Here is a 22,800-nt window from a genome sequence, read left to right as displayed (position 1 = left end):
TCGCTTTAAAACCTTTTCCTCAAACAACATATCTCCTGTTTGTTTTGGTTTTTTTTTTGTTGTTTCTCTCGACCGTTGGTGCCTGACGTCAGCACCCTCTCGCAACACATCTCTGCTCCTCTCTGCTGTTCACCTTCAGTCGTCTCCAACTCCACGTCGTCTCCCTGCTGTTTCGCAGCATTCATTGCTGCTCCCCAACACCCACTCACATGTGCTCAGGCATTATGCATCTGCAACACCACATCCGCCCAGTACTTTTCCCTTACTCTAGTCTCATTTATATTCCCCCTGTCCCATCCCTTTCTTTCTCCCCCCTCCCTCCCTGCTGTTTCTTCGTTCGTGGTTTGCGCTGTCTGGGTCACTCTGAGCTGCTAAAAAAAAGCTTCACCCTGCACTGGGCTCTGTGGTCTCGTTTACACAGCCCATTATTCTCGGTACAAGCGCTTGAATAAACATGCTTACACGATCACTGACATTTCTACTGTAGGCGAGTGAGTATGGACACATTTAAAAGGTGTGAAAAGGCTTGTCAAAGTAACTGATTGTCCACATGTTTGACATTTCACTAATTCTGCTGGATTATTTTTGGGCAAAAAACAAGACACAAGTCGTCTATTAACACAATCAAACAAAGCTGTTTTCATGCAAGTCATAATTCAGGTGTATCTTTAACACAGCAAATGCACATGACTCGTACTATTAGCTCTTACATTATTCTCTGTTGAGGCAGCATTAACTGCTGCCTGTGCATGAGTGCGTGGGGATATGCTGGTGTCGTGCAGGTGTTCACAGGACACAGGAGAAAGTGGGTCATGCTTAGCTCTGACAGACTTAGTGCAGCGCTCACTCCAAGATATTTTTTCCAAAAAATTATTTACACATATTTTACTCAAAATCTGCTGTGTGAGAAGGTTTTCACTAATTAATATTAATCAGACATAATGATAGGTCTCATTAGAGGACTGTGATTTCAGTGACATCAGTGGGATTGAGTTTCTATTGAAGATTGGAAATTCATCATGACTCCATCCATGCTGGCTCAGGTTACACAGGTGAAAGGCCGGCTGTCCTTTGGTTGGTGGATGCCGAAAAAGCACAGGCAGATCTGTTACCAAGCATCTGCTTCAGATGAAAGCTGTGGAGCAGTGGATCAGGTCGCGATGTTCACCTAAAAGCAACACACAAAAATAGAAACTCATTAAAAGCTGTTTTTTCCCCTCCGCTAATCCAGATTTACCCTTTGACAGCTCATTAACAAAAACCTTGGTACGCAGTTCTGTTTTCAGGGGTTATTAACAGATGAACCTCGTATCTGTTTCACTGTGGTCGAGGTTTAATATTTCTGTGAATTTGTAGTGGCAGCTTTGGGAAATTTGACCTAAAATGATTTAATTTGGCAAACACTTTATATAACGCTTACTGACAACACTGCTGTTTCCAGCTGCTTATTTTGCGGTATGAACATGTTCATGCTACAACAAAATCTCTTTTAACCCATTGCCACTGTTTATATGTCATTTATTTGCTCTACTTCAATGATTAGAGGCACCACACTTCTCCACTCATGCTGTTTTTGTAGACACTCTTAAACCAATTTTAATACTGGACAGCAGATTGCCTTGCTGGACCTGTGAGGGGACATGTGACTCTCCGTGGAAGAACCTCACCAGATGGCCTCTCAAACAGGGGCCTGTCCAGCTCACAGGGTTGAGGACAAAGCTCCTGTCCCCATTTTTTTGGACAACATAATCCTTTTAAAATACCCCTGCAGCAAAGCACACTTAACAAAAAAAAAAAAGTATTGTTGGTGCAACACAGTTGGTGCTGCAAATAATCAGGTCAAACTCACTGTGAAAAAAAATAAATATACAGGTTTAAATGTAGCAAAAAGACATGATTATGTGTCATTTGAATATTATGACCTAAAATGAGGATTTGTTTATTTGGAGATAGGCTGGACAGAGCAAACAGTTAATGATGTAACTGTAGCTAGGCATGGATTTATATTTGAATGAGCATGAAGAAAGTGGTTGGAGATGCTTTGAAACTGAAAGCTTTTCTGTTCATAATAACTGCACAACCATTTCCCGCCCTGCTGTCATTATGCCTGTAATCCTACACGTGGGAGTGCCCTACATACGTGCCTCAGGGTTTTATCTCTCTGTGTTATCAATGTTAACAATGAATCCCACATAATAGGAATAATGTGGAAGATGGTGATCTCATTTTAGTAGGAGCTACAATCATGTGACCAAAACGTTTCACAGGACTCTCTGCAGTCCAGTGAAACTGAGCACATCCTGACTGCATCCGCATGAATGAAGAGTGTAAGTAGCAGCTAGGTGCTGCTAAATGCATTTGATGAATTGATCATCAGCAAGTGTGAACATCATTCGACAGTGAGGAAGATTAATCACAAGTGGAAAACATCTTCCCAGGAAGAGAGTAACATAGAGCTACTACAGTAACAATTAAATTAAGAATAGAAATGTAATATCATCCTGAGAACGGAAGGAAAAAAGTATCTTTCAGTTAATTTTTTGTGATTTCCTGTCTCGTTGGAGCTAAAAGAAGCCACTGAAATGCATGAGAAATCACTGGAAAGACCTGGATTTCCTGGACTTGGTGCGTTAGCTCAAATGGACCTAAAAAGTCCATTACAGAGGACATAAATGAACAGGCTGGGTTTCAGGAGGATATAATGGTTTTATATTTTGCTTGGAGTAGTATAGAAGAGTAACTAGACATGAAAATGTTTCCAGCTGAGCTGTTTCTACCACTGATACCCAAAGGTTTCTGCTATAGAGACAGTCTGTTCTTTGATTTCCTGTTTCACTGAAGATGTTAAAAGACGCTTCTCTGCCCTCTGGTGGTGTTTCTGTGTTCAGCATGCAGCGGGCCAGCAAGTCACAGACGGACGGACATAAACGGATTTTAACCGCTGTTCACTTCTTAAAGCACAGTTTGCACTTCTAATGGCGAATAAATTGTGCTTACAATAACTAGCAGACTGAACAGTCTAAGAAATCGCCACAGACTGTGACATTTAACACGAGCAATCTGAAGGAAAGAGGATACTGAAAATATCTGATTCACTCGGTTTAACAGATCAGGTTCTTGATTGGTTCTCATCATACCTAAAGGCCAGAAATGAAAGTGTGATTACGGTTTAGAAAATCAGACTATTCAAATCTTACAGATTATCCTGCAAGTTACCTCTCGGTTAAAGCGTGCACTTCAATCTAAAAACTGTCTCCTCAGCTCATCACATTTCTAAAACTCTGTTCTTCGAATAGGGGCAATGACCAGCTGCACCTACCGGGCTATTTCAGACACAGCACCGCAGGATGCAAATAACTTGTTTGATCCTAGCTCTACGTATTATGGCAGTCAGCCCACCTCCCCCCCCACCGCCACTGTTTTCCTGTCTGGTATTACACAATATCACAAAATCAGTGTCCTTACTTCAAGGGCACCTGGAGCCTTCCTGTGCAGACATTACGCCACTTTTAAACTAAATCTTCAAAATATAAAAAAATATATATGATTTTTTATTTTATATTTCAATAAGAAAATGAAAGTTATAGTAATCTAAAAGCCAAGTGTTGCTTGCTTTGGGCCTCTTCTGTTTATGCAGTGCTTCAACCATAATCCCACAACCTGTTTTAAAATAAGCTTCTGCCTGCAGGACTGTACTTTGACCTCAGCAGCACAGCCGCACCCTCTTTTATAATAGGTGAGCTGGTTTCCTTTTTTATGGATTGACAAGCCACGGCGCCAATCGGCTTGTTTTATAGGAAGGTAGGCGGGACTTCCTGTACAGTAGTGCAAGTAATCCAACATGGCGCTTACGTTGCTCGCCTGAGAGTGCAGTGGGAAGCGCTTTAAGTTCAGCTCGATTTCAGTAGTAGAGTTCATTAAAGTGGATCAGACTTTTAGAAATGAAGGGGAAAGAGCGATCGCCGATGAAGAAGCGCTCCCGGGCGCTGGATGATAGCAGAGACCGAGGAGGAAGCCACCTGAGCAGCAAGAAGAGCGGAGCCCTGTCGGCGGTTAGCGGCAACACGGGTAACGGCTCTGCTTACAGCGGCTCTTCATCCAGGAGGAGCTTACACAACGACAAAAGAGACCTGAGGGATTCGGACGGACACAGCACATCCAGTCGGACTAGCAGCGGTTACGACTACGGAGTTGTTTCCGGGAACAAGCCGCACGGTGGCGCTGACCTCGCCGCGGAATCCTCCAGGCCGGGTTCACGCAGCGACCCAAGGCCTCCGTCAAACCCAGGAAGTGAGTACAAGACTTTGAAAATCAGCGAGCTGGGCTCCCAGCTCAACGACGAGGAAATAGAGGACGGCCTGTTCCACGAGTTCAGGAAGTTTGGGGACGTGAGCGTTAAAATGACCCGAGAAAACGACGAGAGGGTCGCGTTTGTGAACTTCAGGCGACCCGATGACGCCCGGGCTGCCAAACACGCCCGCGGGAAGCTGGTGCTGTACGATCGGCCGCTGAAAATAGAGACAGTCTACATGAGCAGACGGAGGAGCCGCTCCCCCGTTGCTAAAGACGGCTTCCCCGCGGGACACAGACCCCTACACGCTCAGAAAGCTCTGTCTCCCACAGGCATGGGGTTCAGAGACTACCGGCTACAGCAGCTGGCTCTGGGCCGTCTGCCCCCTCCCCCTCTGCCGCCTCCTCACCTCAGAGACGTGGACAGAGACAGAGATTTTCCCGTGTATGAAGGCAGAAACAGACCGCCTTACATTCCCGAGTGTTTCCGCGATGAGGACATGTTGAGCCCCGAGGACGACCAGAGGGCAAACAGGACTTTGTTTTTGGGCAATTTGGACGTGACTGTGACGGAGAGTGACCTGAGAAGGGCGTTTGACAGGTTTGGAGTGATTACAGAGGTGGACATTAAGCGCACAGTGAGAGGCCAGAGCAACACATATGGATTCATCAAGTTTGAGAACCTTGACATGGCTCATAGGGCCAAAGTGGCCATGGCTGGGAAAATCTTGGGCCACAGCCCGATTAAAATAGGATATGGGAAACCTACGCCCTCGACCAGGCTGTGGGTGGGGGGGCTCGGGCCTTGGGTTCCACTTGCTGCACTTGCCAAAGAGTTTGACCGCTTCGGGACCATCAGGACTATAGACTACAGGAAAGGTGATGCGTGGGCTTATATCCAGTATGAGAGCCTGGATGCTGCTCAGGCTGGGTATACTCACATGCGTGGCTTCCCTCTCGGTGGCCCCGACAGGAGACTCAGAGTGGACTTTGCAGAAGCAGAGACTCGCTACCAGCAGCAGCAGTATACGCAGCTTCCTCTCCCCCTGCCACACTATGAATTAGCCACCGAGCCATATTCACACCGCCTTTCTGATCCAGTGAGAGCGAGAGAGCGGTCCCCTCCACTTCCTGCTCGCTTCAGAGACCGGGATCTCTACCCTGCTGAATGGTCTGGCCTCGGTGCACACGAGAGGATGCGAGGTTTTGACCCGGCAGACCGTCTGGACAGGCGCTCCCATGAGAGCTGGTCACTAGAACGGGAGCGGGAGTTGCAAAGCAGAGATTTGTCCCGCACAAAGAGACCTTTAGATGACGGTTGGCGGCTGGAGCACTCTCCTGACGGCAGTAACTTTGGTCTGCGGCGTCATGGCAGCTCTCTGGACCGCAGCCCGGGAGGGAGCAGCCGAGATGGGGGGCGCTACAGTGACCCCGAACGCTTGCCTCGCTCTGGCAGAACCTCCCCAGTCAAAGACAGGAAGAACAGCCTGGACGCTGGGTTTGTGGACAAAAAAAGGAGAACACGCAGCCCATCAGAGCCACGCTCCGGCTCCGAGAAGGGGCGCAAACACAAAGTCAGTGACTCCTCCAAGAGCCCAGCGAAGAAGGAGGACCGCTCAGAACCTCTTTCCTCCTCTACGAACTCCTCCAAACCCGGTCAGCAGCCTGACCCAGATGCTGAAAAACAGAAGCTGAGTCAGGTCTGGCAGGGCGTCCTCCTGCTGAAGAATAGCAGCTTCCCCACCTCACTGCACCTGCTGGAAGGGGACATGAAGGTGGCTGCCAGTCTGCTGGTGGACGGCTCTAAAGGGGGCCAAGTTTCCCAACTGAAGATCAGCCAGCGCCTGCGCCTGGACCAGCCGAAGTTGGACGAGGTCTCCCGTCGCATCAAGGCCGCCGGCTCCAGCGGACACGCCATCCTCCTCGCTTTGCCTTGGAAATCCGACGACAGCGGTGCCCAGGACGCCGTCAACTCCACCGAGAGACCCCTGAAGAACCTGGTGTCCTACCTGAAGCAGAAAGAGGCGGCAGGTATCATCAGCCTCCCCGCTGGGGGCGGCCGTGACAAGGACCACGGAGGAGTACTACACGCTTTTCCCCCATGTGAGTTTTCCCAGCAGTTCTTGGATGCCTCTGCCAAAGCCTTTGCCAAATCAGAGGATGACTACTTGGTAATGGTTATTATCAGAGGAGCATCATGAAAAAAAAACAAAAAAACAACAACAACATGTGTCATGTCACACTCAAAACTGTTAAACTGTGAGATGTAAACACAGGGAGAAGAAGTGGTATTAAAGCAGTGCAGGAGACAAACAGCAGGATGCAGATTTTAAGCTCTCTAACCTGCTTCTATTTCATCCTGGTGAAAGTTTATAAAATTAAAGTCAAACTGAATTAAGTACATTTTTATAAGTTGATGAATTTGATTGTTAAATCAGGTGAAATGTTGCCTTTACTATTTAGATATTTAGATTAACTGCACATTACCTGAAGGTACTATCCTAAGGTGAGTCCAGAGTGAACTACAGGTCTGTGAATCAGTACTGTGTGTGTTGCCTTATCGTTTAAAAAGAACAGGTCCTTTATGTGCTTTTCACACAACTCCTGCCTACAACAATGAGCTGAAGATCCAGAAGAGAGCATTTAGCCTCATTTTTGGTAATTGAAATCAAACTCATGTACACTGTGTTTTTGTTTTTTTTCTTCTCTTGATTAAGGAAGTCCATTTGCTTTAAAGCATTATCCGTTGGCCAGTAATTGACCTACACCAGATTTTCGTATGTATTTGGTTTTCTTTTTTTGTGACCAAGTAAAAATTTTTTTGAAGACTTCCAAATTCCAACTTTCAGTAAATGATCTTTAAGACGTCAAATTATAGCAGAAAGAGCAGTTAAACAGACCAAATCACTCCATCACTCCTTCTGGATATTCATGTGTAAAGTTAAGGTACACGAGAGCATCAGGAGTTTCAAGTATAATTTACATTACCAGTGCTTTTGTGTGTTTATGTGTAGTTGCGTGTGTGTGTGTGTGTGTGTGTGTGTGTGTGTGCCATGTTTCATGAGTCATGTTACTTTATGACTAAGTGGAGGTTTGTCATCGGTGCTTTCACAATTTTCACCAAGCAAGCCGTTTGTGAGGGGATGGACACAAGCAGCAAGCTCTGCGAGCTTTCATTTCTCAAAGGCGTATCAGGATCCAACTGCTGATTAATCTTTAAATTATTATTATTATTATTCATCTGAAATTGTGAAAAATGCTCCCTGATTGACCAAAAGTCCAAAACCCAAGGACTAGATTTTTTTCGTGTGTGTGTTTGAAATTTTTTGCTTATCTTTATCTTTTAATATTTTAGTAACGAGCTAAATCAACTCCCCCGCAGTCTCAATGCAAATTTTACAAGGCTAGTCTGTGTTGTCGGGCTCTTATTTTGCAGTGTGGGGTTGCTTTTTGTGTCCTTCCCTTCTCCGTTGTGTGGTGTTTTTTTTTTTTGTTCTTTTTTAATTATCCACAGTTTAGTTGAGCATTTATTGTTTGATCAGATACCTCACTCCGTTTGTCATGTTTTAACTCGCTGATTACAATTGCTACCCTAAGAAAGCATATTGTTTTTTTTTTTTTAAAAAAAAGAATGATGTAACCTCCAACTGAAGAGCTGTATGCCATGCACAGGTCTTTTTTTTTTCTTCTTTGCCTGATTGTGAGTTTCCAAAAAAGAAAATGTTGCAGTACGATCAGAGGACTTTGGTGTACGTTTCCACACACACGAGGAACGGAGGCCATGTTCAACTGGCCATACTTGCCGCCTTCAAAAAGGGACTCATAATGATTGTTTTTCATGCTTTGATTTGAGTACTGTGTTTCAAATGGATAAAGAGTGATTTGTGCTGTATACTCAGGATATCTGAAGAGAGAGAGAAATGGAGATCATCAATGCTCATGGGCCTAAGAAGTATACCTGTCAGCAAAAACACGCAAAGTGCAACATGCACTTCATACATCTTGTCTTAATAAATTTACTCTTTCGTGGGAAACACGAGTGCCTCGGAAGACAACTTTTGTGACCTTTTTCTGTTCTTGGAATTTTCTGTGAAAGTCTTTAAAAAAAAAAGAGAGAGAAAAGGGGAAAAAAAAGGCTTTCACTTTGACAGCAGGAGGCTTCCCGGCAGACGTGAGAGGAAGTGTGAGAATCGAGGGAAAGCCTCTCAGTTCTGTGTTTTCGTGATGCTCGACATGTGTTCGGTGACCTCTCTTGTGAAGAGCTTTTCCATATGACCTTCATTCAGATTGAAATTTGGCGGTGCTAGAATACTTTGTGCAGCCTGTTTGGGAAAGACAAATGTAGAGTCCCTGTGCCTCCTCAGACCTGTGGCTTATTCCTCGGTCGCCTTTGTGCGTGCGGAGGTGTGACACAGAACCTGCTCATCTGAGAGCTGTTTCTCAACAGGGCTCGTCTCTCAGCGGGAGCTTTTTCTTCCTCCCTTCATCTGGTTCCAGCAGCGCACTGGTGCACAGTGTGTTTGTTCAGCGTCTGCAGCAGGAGCAGTGTTTGTGTAGTTGCTTATTGTTCTTGCATTGGAGTTTTAAAGAAGAAGATCTCTGTGCTAGGGCCAGACCTGCTACCTCAGCCTGTCGGAGAGGAGGTCGAGGCGGTGAGACGGCGTCTGCCAAATATCGGAAAGGAAGCGCAGTGGAGACAAGAGATCGCCCCGGTTGAGGCCTGAGCAGGGAATCCTAATCTTTTAGTTGGTTTGTTGATCTGATGATTTATGCACTTTTAAAAAGATTGTGTGGCAAACTGCATATGAAAGCACAGAGACGAGAGGATGACTCCCATCGTAGTTTCCTGGTTGTTCTTCAAACAAAAGGGACGGCTACCCTTCAGCTCCAAGTATCTGCACGGTGCTCCAGCTCAAGGTGTCCCCTGGAGGGGGTGGCGTGAAGCGTAACAGCTTTACGCCTCCTGGCTGCTCCCACCCCTCAGGTAACGTATACTGATGGTCACAACGACACGAGCGGGTACGTATTGTAATGTCAAAGAGCACCACAGGCACATTGTTGCTTAAGTAAAAGCTGGTAAGTGGAGGGGTGAGAAAAAAATAGCAAAAAAAATCAGTTAACATGCAGTAAAATTACAATAATTCTGATTTTGTTAAAAGCATAAAAGCCAGAGATTAGTGTTGAGCTAACATTGTCACAGTTTCTGTCAGTGACAGTCGGTGAACGTTTCTTTCCTGTTGTCTCACCAAATTGTGGTTTTACATCCCATAAACTGCTGTAACCTAGCAAAAGATTTAATTTCATTTTAAAAGGTACTTAAAATTAAGCTCTGCCCCTTTGAGTGCATTAACATGTGAGTAAAGTTTAATCTCAGTGAGACGGTGCTGTAGTTTCCTTTAATTGGTATTACAGTAAAAAATGAAACCTTGATTTTTCAAAGTAAGTCAAATATATGTGCAGGAGTAAAACTCATAGATGTAAAATAAATAAATAAAATAGAGTAAATGGGAACAGCCAAGAAAATGGAAATGGTTCAGGTGCACTAAAGAACGATGTTTCAGCAGGCCTGAGAGTCTCTGAGTGACACAGAAGGACAATGTAATGCAGGAAAGATTATTATAGTTCACTAAAAACTAAAATAGGTATAAAAAAAAAAATTGACTTTTGAAAAAGAAACAATTTTGTGAACTTTGAAAACTAAAATTAAAAAAAAGTTTTAGAATTTGGTAAAAATTGTTAGCACAACCTGCCTGACGAGGCTTTGGAAGCCTACAGCACTGTGAGTCGACTGCTTTCAAAAGTTCAGTGTTTATATTGTAGCATCGACACTGATAATCTGAAATCTTCTCTCTGGTGAATGCTCTAAAATGAACAAACGTACTCCGGAAAGTAAAGTTAAAGTAAAATAAAAATAGAAGGTAAAGAAAATCCAAAACTGTAATAACTGAATATATGTATGTATAATACAAATACACGGTAAACTAAACTAAACATTACAAAAATGGGGAAAAGTAGATCTCAAGACCATTATAATTTGTAAGTACTCTTACCTGCTCTGAGAGAAAGATGTCAATGTTAGAGGCCTGCGGCTGATCCAGATAATGATAGTATTGATACCAGTGATGGTATTGGATGGATACTGGAATACTAGGAGCAGTACTTTGTTTTCCATCATCCGAGTTCAGAATGAACCCACTGAACTTTACTAAATATTTGTTCTGAAAATGAAAAACTATAACTCAGACATACACTAGAAAAATTTCTTAAACATTTTCCAGTTTTAAAATACATGAAAAGCTGAAACGTGTGTCTTAAATTTGTATTATTAACTAATTATTGTGGAAAGTAAAAATCACAGTGATTTGTTGGTCAGTAAAATTTATTCAGATTTTGCAAATTGATGATGATTCATCTCATAAATCATTGCACATTGCTCTTCTCTACATAAGCTGCCTTTATAAGATAAACGTATTGGTATTAACAATGCTGTGCTTGTACTAAACTTGCAGTATTGCCCAGTGAAAATAGTGCTGTGTATCATGGATATAGATGCCCTGCAGTACAATCAGTCATCAGCAGGTGCTGTCAGTCACAACAGTCTCAGTTCTTACTCGTTATGATGGCAGTCTGTTTAGTTTACTGTATTCTGCCCTGCTCGCCGCGGTACATGAGGCGTGCAAATTTTGTTTTACAGCTTCAGGTTTAGTTGGTGCAAAGGTTCATGCCAACGGGATTGCTTGCTAAATCAGAGGAGGTGCAGGCGCTTGGATTTCTGCAGGGATAAAGGTGACTGAAGCTTGATGTTGTTATAGTGAACTAAAATTAGGTGTGGAAACCATAACAAGAATGAACTGAACCATTTAAAAAGTCACATTTAAATGAAAATAAAGGGGGAAATGGCCGAGGAGACAGTTTATGCATGTTTATTAAACTTGGGACGTTCACATGAGTGACTGTGAGTCAGCTGTTGATAAAATATTTGGGGTTTTTTCCGTCTTATAAATACCCTCCACATATTAATAATAAAAAAAGTAATACAAACTACCTGAAACAAGTATTTCAAAATAAAATTAAAATGAGCAAACTCAGTGAAACGGTTTGAAATCAAGTGGAAAAACAAAAACTTTTATATGATTAATGAGTGAGTGTATCCCAGGACCATGCCTTTTAACTTCAAAGAAATTTGCCATCATTTGTGATCATTAGAAATATCAACTGGTGTGAGTATTATTACATCTCCTCCAGCTCTGAATCTAAACCTGCACACCTGGAAACGTTTCTGCTGTTTCACTGAGTTTTAGGCCTTCTTTGTGAAAATCCAGTTCTTTTTGTTTTGAACATGTTTTAAAGACGCTTCTAATCAAAATGTTGAGTGTTTCAGGTCATTCCCTCGACACAGAAGAAAAGAAGAATGAAAACATCCCCCATGGTTTGCCCTCTGAAAGCACCTTTTGACTGAATGAGCCGTCTGCAGCTTAAAAAAAAAAGCCCACGTCACACTGTGGGACGCTGGCTCTGTGAGTACAACTTAATTAAATTTTTAAAAAAATGCACTTTTCATATTGACACCAAGTTTTTTTTATTGTTTCTCATAATAATGTGAACATCAGCTGATTTTGTGCTTGAATAAAGGCAGCTGTTCTTTAAACGTTTCTGATTGTCTGTATTTATTTTGTATTTGTTTGAATGATGAACCTTTTACACTGTTAGTCCTCCGGAGGGCAGCATTGAGCGGAGCGATATTAAACAGAGGTTTTGTAGCTTATATGGGGGGAAAGTTCAGCTATTTTCTCATAAGTAACATCCAGTCTCCCGTGTGCAGGATGAACACGTTCATTCTGACACAAATAGGAGACGGTCACTTTCATCTTTATGATTGCACAACTAACGTTGCGTTTGCCAAATAAAGGCAGCAACAATATTCTTCACTTCAGAGGGACTTTTACAGGCTTTTACAGAGAGTAGACAAGAAAAGTCAACAAACTAAATCAGGATGTAGTGAAAGTGAGGACACCTGAGAACAGGTGTGGCTCACAGTTGGATCTATAAGCTTTTGGAAGATTAAACATGTTGACACGAGCCTCTAAAAATGGGGTAAATGGTTGTAAAATGAACAGTTATGTCAATACTTTTCTTAAAAATGTGTTTAGTGTCCTCTGTGTTGGTGCACAGAGGCAAAATGTGTCATCGTCAAATACTTATTGAACCTAACTGTGCAGTTTCACCACCGGGGCTGCGTTGTGTTCTTCATCTCATCGAGCTCAGAGTTTATAATTTCTCCTGCACTTTTATAAATCACTCCCAGCGTGTTATTCCTTTTTAGGTTAAGCTATGAGGCCTGAGATATTCTGGAGAAAATGTTTATGAGTGTGCTCCCAGATGTTTGCGCAACTGAAGTGAAAAGTTGCTCCAATTGCTTCAATCTGGCAGCTGCTGCAAGAGGAGAACATTTCTCCTGCCGTGTAGTCATCTTTAGAGTGCATCGGCCATGATTGTTGAGCACGACGGGCTCCGCTCTGTCCCGATGGAGTGAAAAACTGAAACATCGGGAACACCAATATAAGATTAACAAATAATGGAAGACAACAATATCAAAGTGACTGATCTGTTCTTTCACCAGCCTCCATCCTCTGCTTTTGAGACCACCAAAAAAACATTTCATCTTATACAACATAAGGGCAAATCCTACATACTCCATGCAAGCATGAAAAAATGATCTGAGAAGTGTCCAAGAATATTTTTGCAGAGGGAAGAATGAATCCTTCCATGTCAGGGTATTGGTGGCCGCTAGATGGCAGTAGACTCGCTCAACTGCTGCTTCAGTCGCTTCCCCATTCATGTGATTCTCCTGGGAGGGGCCTGAGGAGAGGATGAGTCATCTCACTTAGAATTCAGCCTTTAAGCCACCGAGCAAAGACGCCATTCATTCATTGTCAGCAGGCTCACAGTCACTGCCATCTGTGTGTGTGTGTGATGTTCAGCGATCTGATATTTTCTTCAGACAGCTGCGTTTGTTCTAATAATAATCTGGCATATCATGTAGCTCTTTCCCATTTAAACGCTTGCATCATCACACAGATCAGCCACTGTCAGTCCCCTTCTGTCTCCTTTGGGCTTTTTATGAATTAAACACTTTGCAGATCCTGATTCAGTGTTGTGTTTTTGTCCAGCGTTTTTCAGATCTTTAAGCCTAGTCTCACACACACCTGGGTAGTGTTGGGTGTATTGTGAGTAAGCGTGGTAATATGAGAAAGCGCCTGCTGAGACAGGGAGCACGAACATCCCTGCAGACCTCTTCAATCATTTATCCAGGAGATGAGTTGCAGGGCAGCCAGCGAGGTGTCACAGTGCACCCTCTTCACACACATGCCAGACGGTCACATGAACAAGTGTCATATATTATGTTCCACATAAAATTAGATGTGTTTTATGTGTGTAAATTGCAAGTTTACAGTAATAAGATGGAAACACTAGGTTGTCAGAAGCTGATATAATGCAGCTCTGTCTTGGACTGTGATAGGCAGAGGAAACTGAATACAGCACAGCGAGTTCACTCTCCTCGGGGACATACTGTGGTCAACAATCCAAATAAGGTTGAAAATCCAGCAACTTCAAATGTGGCCAGAAGCCGGCATGTTTCAGGCACAGATGCAACAAATACGACTCCCAGCTTCCACCCCAGCAGTCCATGTGGTCTCCTATTTCACTCTCCAGTGAACAAGGTTGGGTCAATAACGTAATTTAGAAACTGAAGCCAGAGGATTTCCTGCAGTTAACTAGGACAGCAAGTGAAAATTAATCTTTGCCTAGAAGGACACAACAGTCAGGCCAAGTCTGATCAGTCAGAGCCAAAGTTAAAGGAACAGTTTTACATTTTGAATTGGAATACTCTCTGATTAAGACTCTCTTTCTTGATAAGAGAGTCAGTGGCCCTGAGTAGTAAAGATAGCAACACTTTATAATATGGCCCACAACTAAGGGCATCATTTCCCAACAATTAAATAGATTTTAATATATTTTATTTAAAATGACAATCTAAATATATTTATCTTCAAATTCCTAAAGGTAGGGACACTAGAATAAGGATGTAACAAGTCAGGTTTTTACAGCAAACAAATAAATAATTAGACTGTAAGTAAATTTAAGTAAAGTATCATTTCTTGGCTAGTGACTGAGACATGGAACACCACCTCTCTGGTGGAGAAGGAGCATGAGCTAATCGTGAGATTGAAAGGTACCAGCTAGATATAGTCGGGCTCTCCTCAACACACGACTTGGCCTCTGAAACCAGTCTCCTGGAGAGGAGTTGGAATCTGTCTCGGTCTGGTGTTGCCTGTGGTGAGAGGCGGCGGGCTGGGGTGGGTATCTTAGTATCCCTGCCTTCCCTGCTGCCTGTATGTTGGATTTTTCCCGGTGGATGAGAGGGTTTGTTCCCTGATCCTGCAGTTCAGGGAATGGGTCCTGACTGTTCTCTGCGCTTATAAGCCGAACAATAGTTTAGTGTATCTGGCCTTCTGAATCTACAGCTGTATATTCTGGACACTTGGGTGAAGAGAGGGGCTGAGCTGTCAACTGACCACCGCCTCACCTGGCGGTGAGTTGGATCAGGTGGCCGGGTAGGATGCTGGACAGACATGCTGCACTGAGCTGGTTGGTGCCTGTCATGGTGGGAACCCTCGAATGAGATGGTGGACACCGGTGGTGAAAGGAGTCCTACTGGGCTTCAGAGGCAGCTGATAGGTACAGACAGGCCAAATGAAACACGGCTCGGGCAGTGGCCGAAGCAAAAACTCGGGCGTGGGAGGAGTTCAGAGAGGCCACAGAAAAAGACTTTTGGACTCCCTTGTAGAGATTCTGGCAAACCGTCAGGCAACGCAGGAGGGGAAAGCGGTCCTCTACCTGCACTGTATGCGGTGCTGACTTCAACTGAGGATTTTGTCAGGCAGTGGAAGGGATCTCTTTAATCCTACTGATACATCTTCCCTAGAGGAAGCAGAGTCTGGAGACGAGGGGATGACTTGTCCATCACTGGGCGTGAGATCACTGAGTCAGTTAAACAGCTCCTTGGTGGCAGAGCCCCTGGAGTGGATGAGGTTCACACTGAGTTCCTAAAGGCTCTGGATGTTGTAGGACTGTCTTGCCTCTACGATGTTGCATGGAGATCATGGGCAGTACTTTTATGTTGGCAGTCTCGGGATGTGGTTCCCATCTTTAAGGAGGAGGACCGGAGGGTGTGTTCCAACTATGGGGGATCACACTCCTCAGCCTCCCCAGGAAAGTCTATGCGAGGGTGCTGGAAAGGAGAGTCTGATAGTTAGTCAAAACTCAGCTACAGGAGGAACAATGCGGCTTTTGTCCCGGTCGCGGAAGACTGGACCAGCTCTTTACCCTCTCTAGGATAATTGAGAGTGCATTGCTCAACCAGTCTACATGTGTTTTGTGGACTTGGAGAAGGAGTTTAATATTTTAAATTATTAATAAGTAATAATTTTGTTGCTGTGTTGCCCCTTATTCTCGTGTGCATACCTTTAAGGATTCAGTCACCTGCTACTTAGCTTTGCAGAATAGCACAACTGGTCGGATTGTGTCCAAACATGTTAAAATCTGCCTTTAAAGCATCTTTAACACAAACAAAAACTGCAGAGCAAAAATGAAAGGTGCCTTTGCACTAGGACATTACAACATTGCAAGTCTTTATTTTTTATGCATGTTAAAGAAGTTGCAAAGTCACAATTAATAAGTTAGCCGGATTCTCTAAGCCTGGGACAGAGCCATGCCAGTGATTTTACCCTGTTTCTGTATTTCCACTCTTTGTGTGAAGCTGAGCTAACTAGCTGTTGGCTGCACATGACACTGAAAGTTCTGCAGCTGCACATATGTCACAGGACATACTGCACACGTCTCTTTTTACATTATGTTTATTTTTGTTGTTTGTGAACTACATGAGGAGTACAGCAACAAACAAGATACACAGAGCAAACAATGAAATGCAATAAGTCGTTATTCAGGATTGCATATATTAAAATACAGCAGGTGAACTCAGCACACTGACAATATACTGACTGTAAACACTGAACATGTAGGTAATGATTTGTCACACGTAGCTCCGTCTTTGGTTATTATAATGTCCAACATGATGACATAGTACATATGTGCCTCCTCTGACAGACTGAAAAGTTCCTCAGGCTGTGTTGCTACATTATAATATTTAACAGACATGCTAGATTCTGACGATGTCATGAGCTTAAACTCCCACAGACACATTTATCGTGATTACACCGAGGTTATATTGAAAAAGCACCATGAGAAGTGCATAAACATCACTGTACCTTCAACATTAACATACATACCCTTTATAACGCAACTTTGACTTGTGTAGCAAGTTGTGTAGATTGTGTAGCAATTACGATGCTCTACTGCTAACATTGTGACCTGAAATGAACAGCCTGAATGTAATAAGTTGCATTTATTTGAGTCATCTTTTGGTCTTCATTGATTTTCATCCACACCCCTTTCTGCACAGTGTAACACAGCTTTTGTGGTTGCACCAGCCAGGGTAAAATATGAGCTTCTAGTCCTTTTAAGAGGATTCTGTTGGACATCTGTTTGAAAAACTGCTACATCTACATTTATATTTCAGCTGTCAGCCAGCCACAGGAGCCCGAGTGTTGGCTGCAGCTGCTATTTCTGACAGTGTTTATGAGAATTCTGGCTTGTGGCTGGCATCGGCTGATTTGCTTAGGGTTGGGCACTAATGCCCTGAAGCATTCAGTGGATGGTGCTCGCTCTCAGGCTCTTCCAGGCTGCTATTTACTCTTCAGTATGGAAGTACGTGCGTTCATGTTGCCATTCTGAAACCTGACACTGAACACGATATTTTGTCACAGTGTGATAACAAAATATGCAAATAAACTTGCTCAACTGGAAACTTATTGTTATGTTTGTTAGCATTATTAATCAGTTTCAAGTTTTCCATCTAGAGCAGCTTCCATACGTTTCTAAGATTCATCCATCCATCCATCCAAACTCACAAAACAATACTATTTATACTATTTTTTTTTACTCGAATTAGTCTGTAATCTTTGGTAATTTAATTTGAACCCAACCTCTAAAATCGAGCAGTTTGACTGTAATGTTTACATCTAATAACTCGCTCATATAGAACATAATAAAATGGTGGCATTTATTTGTAGTTAAATTCAGCTGGGTGATTTTGTCGTCTGGAATGTGTGTTTAACTTTAGCTTATTGCAATTAATTTTTTATGAACCAGAAACCAGGATTTGTTTTTTCTGCATAATCCACAGATAACATTAACTATACCTGAAGCTTAGTCGGTGGAATAGTTTCTTTTTAAATGAGACTGTATTCATGCTATTGGCATGCTATTTGATAATCAATCAGACAATGACATCAAGAGTTCATCAATATTTACTGCAGATTACTGACGCTCAACAACAGCACTGTTTACTGGAAATGTATGTATACTGGATGAGAATAAATTTGCCAAATAACAGTCAATAATTGTGTTTATACTGATAAAATATCTGCTGAGTGTTTATATCCTGAGAACCAGCCTATTCATTTATGTCCTCTCTAATGGACGTTTGTTTTTGGTTGATATCGTTTGACTTATTTGAGCTATGCTAATAAGTCCAGGTGTACTAAATAGAGGACATCCTGGTCTATCCATCGATATCTTATGTGTTTCGGTGGCCTCTTTTAGCCCCAAAGAGGGCGGAAATCACAAAAAAAGTTCAGTGGGAAGATTCTCAGGAGGATATGAACAGCTAGTCTGGTTCATTTTAAAGATTTCTTTTTAATTAGTGCCTTCAGACAGCAGCTGTTGTGAACTGGAGCAATATAAATAATATTTTATGAGACAGAAAGTCAACTAAATTCGTCAGAAATTAGAATTCATTTTAAATGATAATAAAAGTATACCTGCATATGATATTTAATCAGAGCTGCTTTTAAAAGCACTTCATCTTAAGGCCAAAATCACTGCAAAAAACACATATTGCTGTTTAAACATTAAATCGCACTTGCATCTAAAAAGAAATTTAACTGAAAAAGTTGCATAAGAGTAATTATTAACAGCACTGTTTTCTGTGAAGTTTAACCAAACAGGAATGTTACATATAGCACAAATATTGCATAATAATAGTAACAGAGTGAGTTCTGCAACTCACGCTAATTTGCATAAAAATTAGCCTCCCTTTCTACGTTTTTCAACAAATTCAGAACTTCTCACCTTTGCAGCACCTTCATCCCAATTGCAAGAAAAGCCATATCTTTAACATGCAGGCTACTGGCTACTCTGAGGTGACCTTCTCTCAGTAATGCCTTTAAGTCGTCTACTAAGCACTGCTTGGTGGTTAATGTTTACATGGTAAGTATTTTTAAGAACGCAAACAATATTTAAAGTTCATATATTCTCATTTTTCGGGAACACGTGTTGCATTTAAAAAACAAAACAGTCCTCTACCAGAAATATAGCTTTCTGTGCCTTCACAGAGGATTCATTTGAATTGTTAAGACGCATCACAAATGGAAAGGCCTAAAACTGATTTAATCAAAAGATTAAAATCAATTTGAATCTTACGTTATTGGAACGGCACCACCGTCTCGAGTCAACTAAAGCTTTGTTTGGAAGATGCTCACTTTTGATATTTTGCTCACATTCTTAGAATACAAAGAAGCAGCGGCATCGCTCTTATTTCATATGACCATAGGAGAATTGGAGCACACCGAGCTGACATCAGACCTTGTTCTGCCCCTGTTGGCCCCCTGCCACTCCTCATCTTCCTCACTTATTGGATTCAGCCTCCCATTCTGCTCCAGCTGTTCTTTAGGTTCCAGGAAGGCCGCGTGTCTGTAGAGGAAACCTCCACCTCCCACCCTCTCTTGCCATCTCTCCTCATGTGCCTGGGAGAGACTCACAGTTGAAGAGTGGAGGCTGTCTTTGCCGTCATTTTTCTCCATGTTCTGACCTGGACAACAAGCGCAGCGACACGGTGTGAAAAAGAGGTAGATGAGAATCATGACAAGACTGATCAGACACGCTACAAGGGTGGTGTAGGCTGTTTTTAGATTCTCCAGTCCTTTGCTCATGGTGGTATTAAACACCACTACAGTTACATACAGCGTCTCATTGAATGAATCACTTGTGGCATAGCAGGTGTAGACCCCTGAGTCTTCTACCTTCAGGGGCCCAATCCTAAGGCTGCTTTCGTTACGGATTAAAGTGGTTTCGTTTTGAGACACTGTCAGGTTTCCTGGCAGCACCCATCTCTTCACCATGTTCTTCTGTCTGGTGTCACAGTCTAACACCAAAGATTGCTCCAGATAGCCTTCTTTTTTAAAACTTTTGACTTCACTGCAGTTCAGATACTGTCTGGTCAGATCTAGTATGGCCATTTTTTCCTTCGGCTGGCCTGATGTCACACATGTGTGGTTGCTCCTGAAGTCAGTGGAAGGGCTGAGCTCCCTGAGTTCCCAGTGTGCCATCAGTTCATACAGCTCACAGCTGCAGGTCAGAGGGTTGTTGTGGAAGTACAGACCGTTTTTAATCCAGGCAGGCAGAGCCTGAAGCTCACCCAGGGGCAGAGCTTTAATTCGGTTGGAGGAAACATCCAGCAGTCTAAGGCTTTCCAGCCTGCCTCGGCCCTTTAACAGCTCTACGGGGATGCGTGTGATCTGGTTGTGGCTCAGATAGAGCCTCTGCAACTCGATGACGCCAGAGAAGGCAGAGCGATCTATCTGAGAGATGTGGTTTTTATAAAGTAGCAGCACCTCCAGATTCTCCAGCGGCTCAAAAATGTATTCGTCCAGCAGGCGGAGGCTGTTAAAGGAAAGGTCCAGGTAACGAAGCTTTCTCACATTCACAAATGCCTCAGTGGAGAGAAAGGTGAGGTTGTTATTACTGAGCAGCAGGCTTTGCAGCCGGTCGAGTCTGATGCCGGTCCACTCAGCTTGGAGCTTGGTGATAAAGTTGAAGCTGAGGTCCAGCACAGCTGCATACGATGGAAGAACGTTGGGAACATTTGTTAGATTCTTCTTGGAGCAGCTGATGATGGTGCTGGCACACAAACAAGTCTTCTGACAAACCAGGGGGCTTCCAGTTAACTGCCCACTGGCTCTCACTGCTGGTAACAGCAAAGTCAAGTGCAGAATAAAGCAGCTCCTTCGTTTTAACACTGCAACAGCAGCAGGCCGAAAAAAGCCGATGGAGACCACCATGGCGCCAGCACTACGCACTGCAGGGACTCTGGATGTTCTCTTAGTTTTCACAGTGGAAAATCATGGATCTGTAATCACACATTGGGCCACGTGATCAATAAATCAGCTGTCAGGACATAATATGACATGATAATGATGCAGTTTCATGCCATTAAAGCAAACCCGCACTCTAATGCAGAGAGGCGTGGTGCATTTGCGCAGCTGGATCATTAAAAAGTTGAATGTCGGCAAAAATGTTATCAGTGTCATATCGTGTCGTAGCATAGAATAAATAACAAACTATGGCGATTAATCAATGTGTCAAATTATTCAAAATAAACAGAATAGTCTAAAAGTTAACTAAGTGTGTGTGTTAGTCGTTTCCCTGATATCAGTTATCAAAGCATTTACATTTGTCCCAGCGGGCGGACGCGATTCTGCGTTACCTTTTTTTCTCCCGTTTTTTAAAGAGAAAGAAGTCCTTAGCAGTCCAGTCTCGGAGATGATTAGGACAGATGCATCTTCTTCATCTTCATCATCTTTATCGTCGGCGACCCGCGAGCTCACAGACATCCACCTTAACACGCTGAGCTACGGGCGAACGCACTTTGCTGTCCGGCTCCAAATGACCGGAAGAGGCTGTGTGCAAGCCTCGCTGGTGAGGAAAGGAAATGCAACTACATCCGAGAGCTGATCTGATGTGAGGGGTGCAAACAGCAGAGGTGGGTGTGTGCCACATTTCCTCTCCTGCTCTCTGTCTCTCTCTCTCTTATGGCCAGTCTCTGATTCAACAGACAAGAAACAAGCACCCAACATGAAAGCAGTGAGATGACAGCTCGGCTACACAAGCCTCAACATTTCATCATTTTTATCGAAGCTGATTCTTATTCTGCTTCCAATGAACCAACATTTCTGATATTAAAACAGTGGTTCTCCAGGTTTTCTGGAGGTCTTCCAAAGTTTGTCTTTGGACACATTTTTAGGGGAATGTTTTTAGTTTGTTTGTTAACAGGCAAAAAACATAAATAGTTAAGTTTTTTTCTTCACTTTTACCTAACCTGACTTGATGGCTCATTCAGTGCTACCATGCCTTTATTAATGAATCTCTTTCCCCAAAGTTGTCCTAACATCCTGGTGAAGGACGAGGTACCTGCGTGGGTGAACTGCTGCAGCTCTGGACATTATGTGCGTACAGTAACATAGGAATCAATACGGGGAGTTCAGAGTACAGCACAGCATATGGACTTACAGTAAACACCAGGCAGGCACAGACACATTAAGCACAATCGGTCAAATAAAGCAGGAAAATTAAGAGGCACATAAAGTTTCTTAAGATGGATTGCTTGAAGAAGTTTTATTGTACTGCAACATCCATGCAAAGGACAAACCAGTCCTGAAAACTGGTCTCGTATTTGATGAGGTCACACCTCATTTACAGTCATTTTCAAGGCTGTGATCTCACAGGTAGACCTCAGGTGTAACTCATAACAAAGGCAACATTTATCTCTGTGGTTTTTGTATTACTTGTGCCAGCTGACTGGAATAGCTTAAAGGGGACTGTGCCATCAGTGATGCTATTAATTAAACTTGTGGTTTCCACCTCATGACAGGTCAATATGTCTGCTGTGGAAAAGGTCTGCATGCCACTTTATAGTAGTGTGTAAATACTCATCATTAAGAGAATGTATAACATCGCCTGTGTATCTAGTGCCCAACAAAGTTTATTTCACTGTTCAACAGACCTCTGTGAGCCACAGTGAGTGATGTGGTGCTTTTCTCTGCAGGGGAAATGGGCTCTATGGTGTATTTCATACACAGTCCTGATGCTGTAAATACTGACTGCAGCACCAGATATGTGTTTATATGTAAATAGTCTCCAGCAAGTACTGTTATTTGAAGAATAAACCACTGTGCCTGGTTTTAAGTGGTGGCGTAACCTTAACTGAGTGTGCATCAGAAGTTAGTGAGGGTATAAACTCTCACTGCCCACCAGTGTTGGGACTAACGCGTTATTAAGTAACGCGTTACAGTAACTACGTTATTATTGTGGTAACGAGCACGGTAACTAGGTATTATGCCAAAATCAGGAACGCGTTAATCGTTACTGGGATTTAGATAGGGTCGTTATTCGTTACTTCGTGTGGTGAATCCACAGATTCAGTAACATTAGCAAGTGGTGGAGGCCAGGAGGTGGATGAGGGAAAGGGGAGGCAGGAGGAGGAGAGACCCGAAGCGGCTGCCGGTCCGGTGGACTGAACTTCAGGTAAGAAGTTATGACCTGCAGTCTATC

The 22,800-nt window shown here is 43.1% G+C and overlaps 1 protein-coding gene and 1 pseudogene across 1 annotated transcript; one reads left to right on the top strand and one right to left on the bottom strand.

Moving 5' to 3' along the window:
- Nucleotides 1–3,813: 3,813 nt before the first annotated feature.
- Nucleotides 3,814–11,942, top strand: LOC146387091 (RNA-binding protein 15 pseudogene; annotated as a pseudogene).
- A 4,250-nt stretch (nt 11,943–16,192) lies between these two features.
- Nucleotides 16,193–21,275, bottom strand: LOC146387090 (amphoterin-induced protein 1-like). The gene is made up of 2 exons (XM_084928437.1): nt 20,957–21,275; nt 16,193–20,599 (listed from the first exon to the last, which is right to left on the bottom strand). The coding sequence occupies exon 2, from the start codon at nt 20,529–20,531 to the stop codon at nt 19,011–19,013; it is 1,521 nt and encodes a 506-aa protein (XP_084784563.1). The 5' UTR covers nt 20,532–20,599; nt 20,957–21,275; the 3' UTR covers nt 16,193–19,010.
- Between the last annotated feature and the right edge of the window lie 1,525 nt (nt 21,276–22,800).

Source organism: Perissodus microlepis, chromosome 5 (assembly GCF_051167445.1).
Source record: "Perissodus microlepis isolate ML-2025 ecotype Zambia chromosome 5, ASM5116744v1, whole genome shotgun sequence".
Classification (NCBI taxonomy): domain Eukaryota; kingdom Metazoa; phylum Chordata; class Actinopteri; order Cichliformes; family Cichlidae; genus Perissodus; species Perissodus microlepis.
The sequence above is the reverse complement of the archived record's forward strand: the minus strand, read 5'-3'. Positions and strand labels throughout refer to the sequence as shown.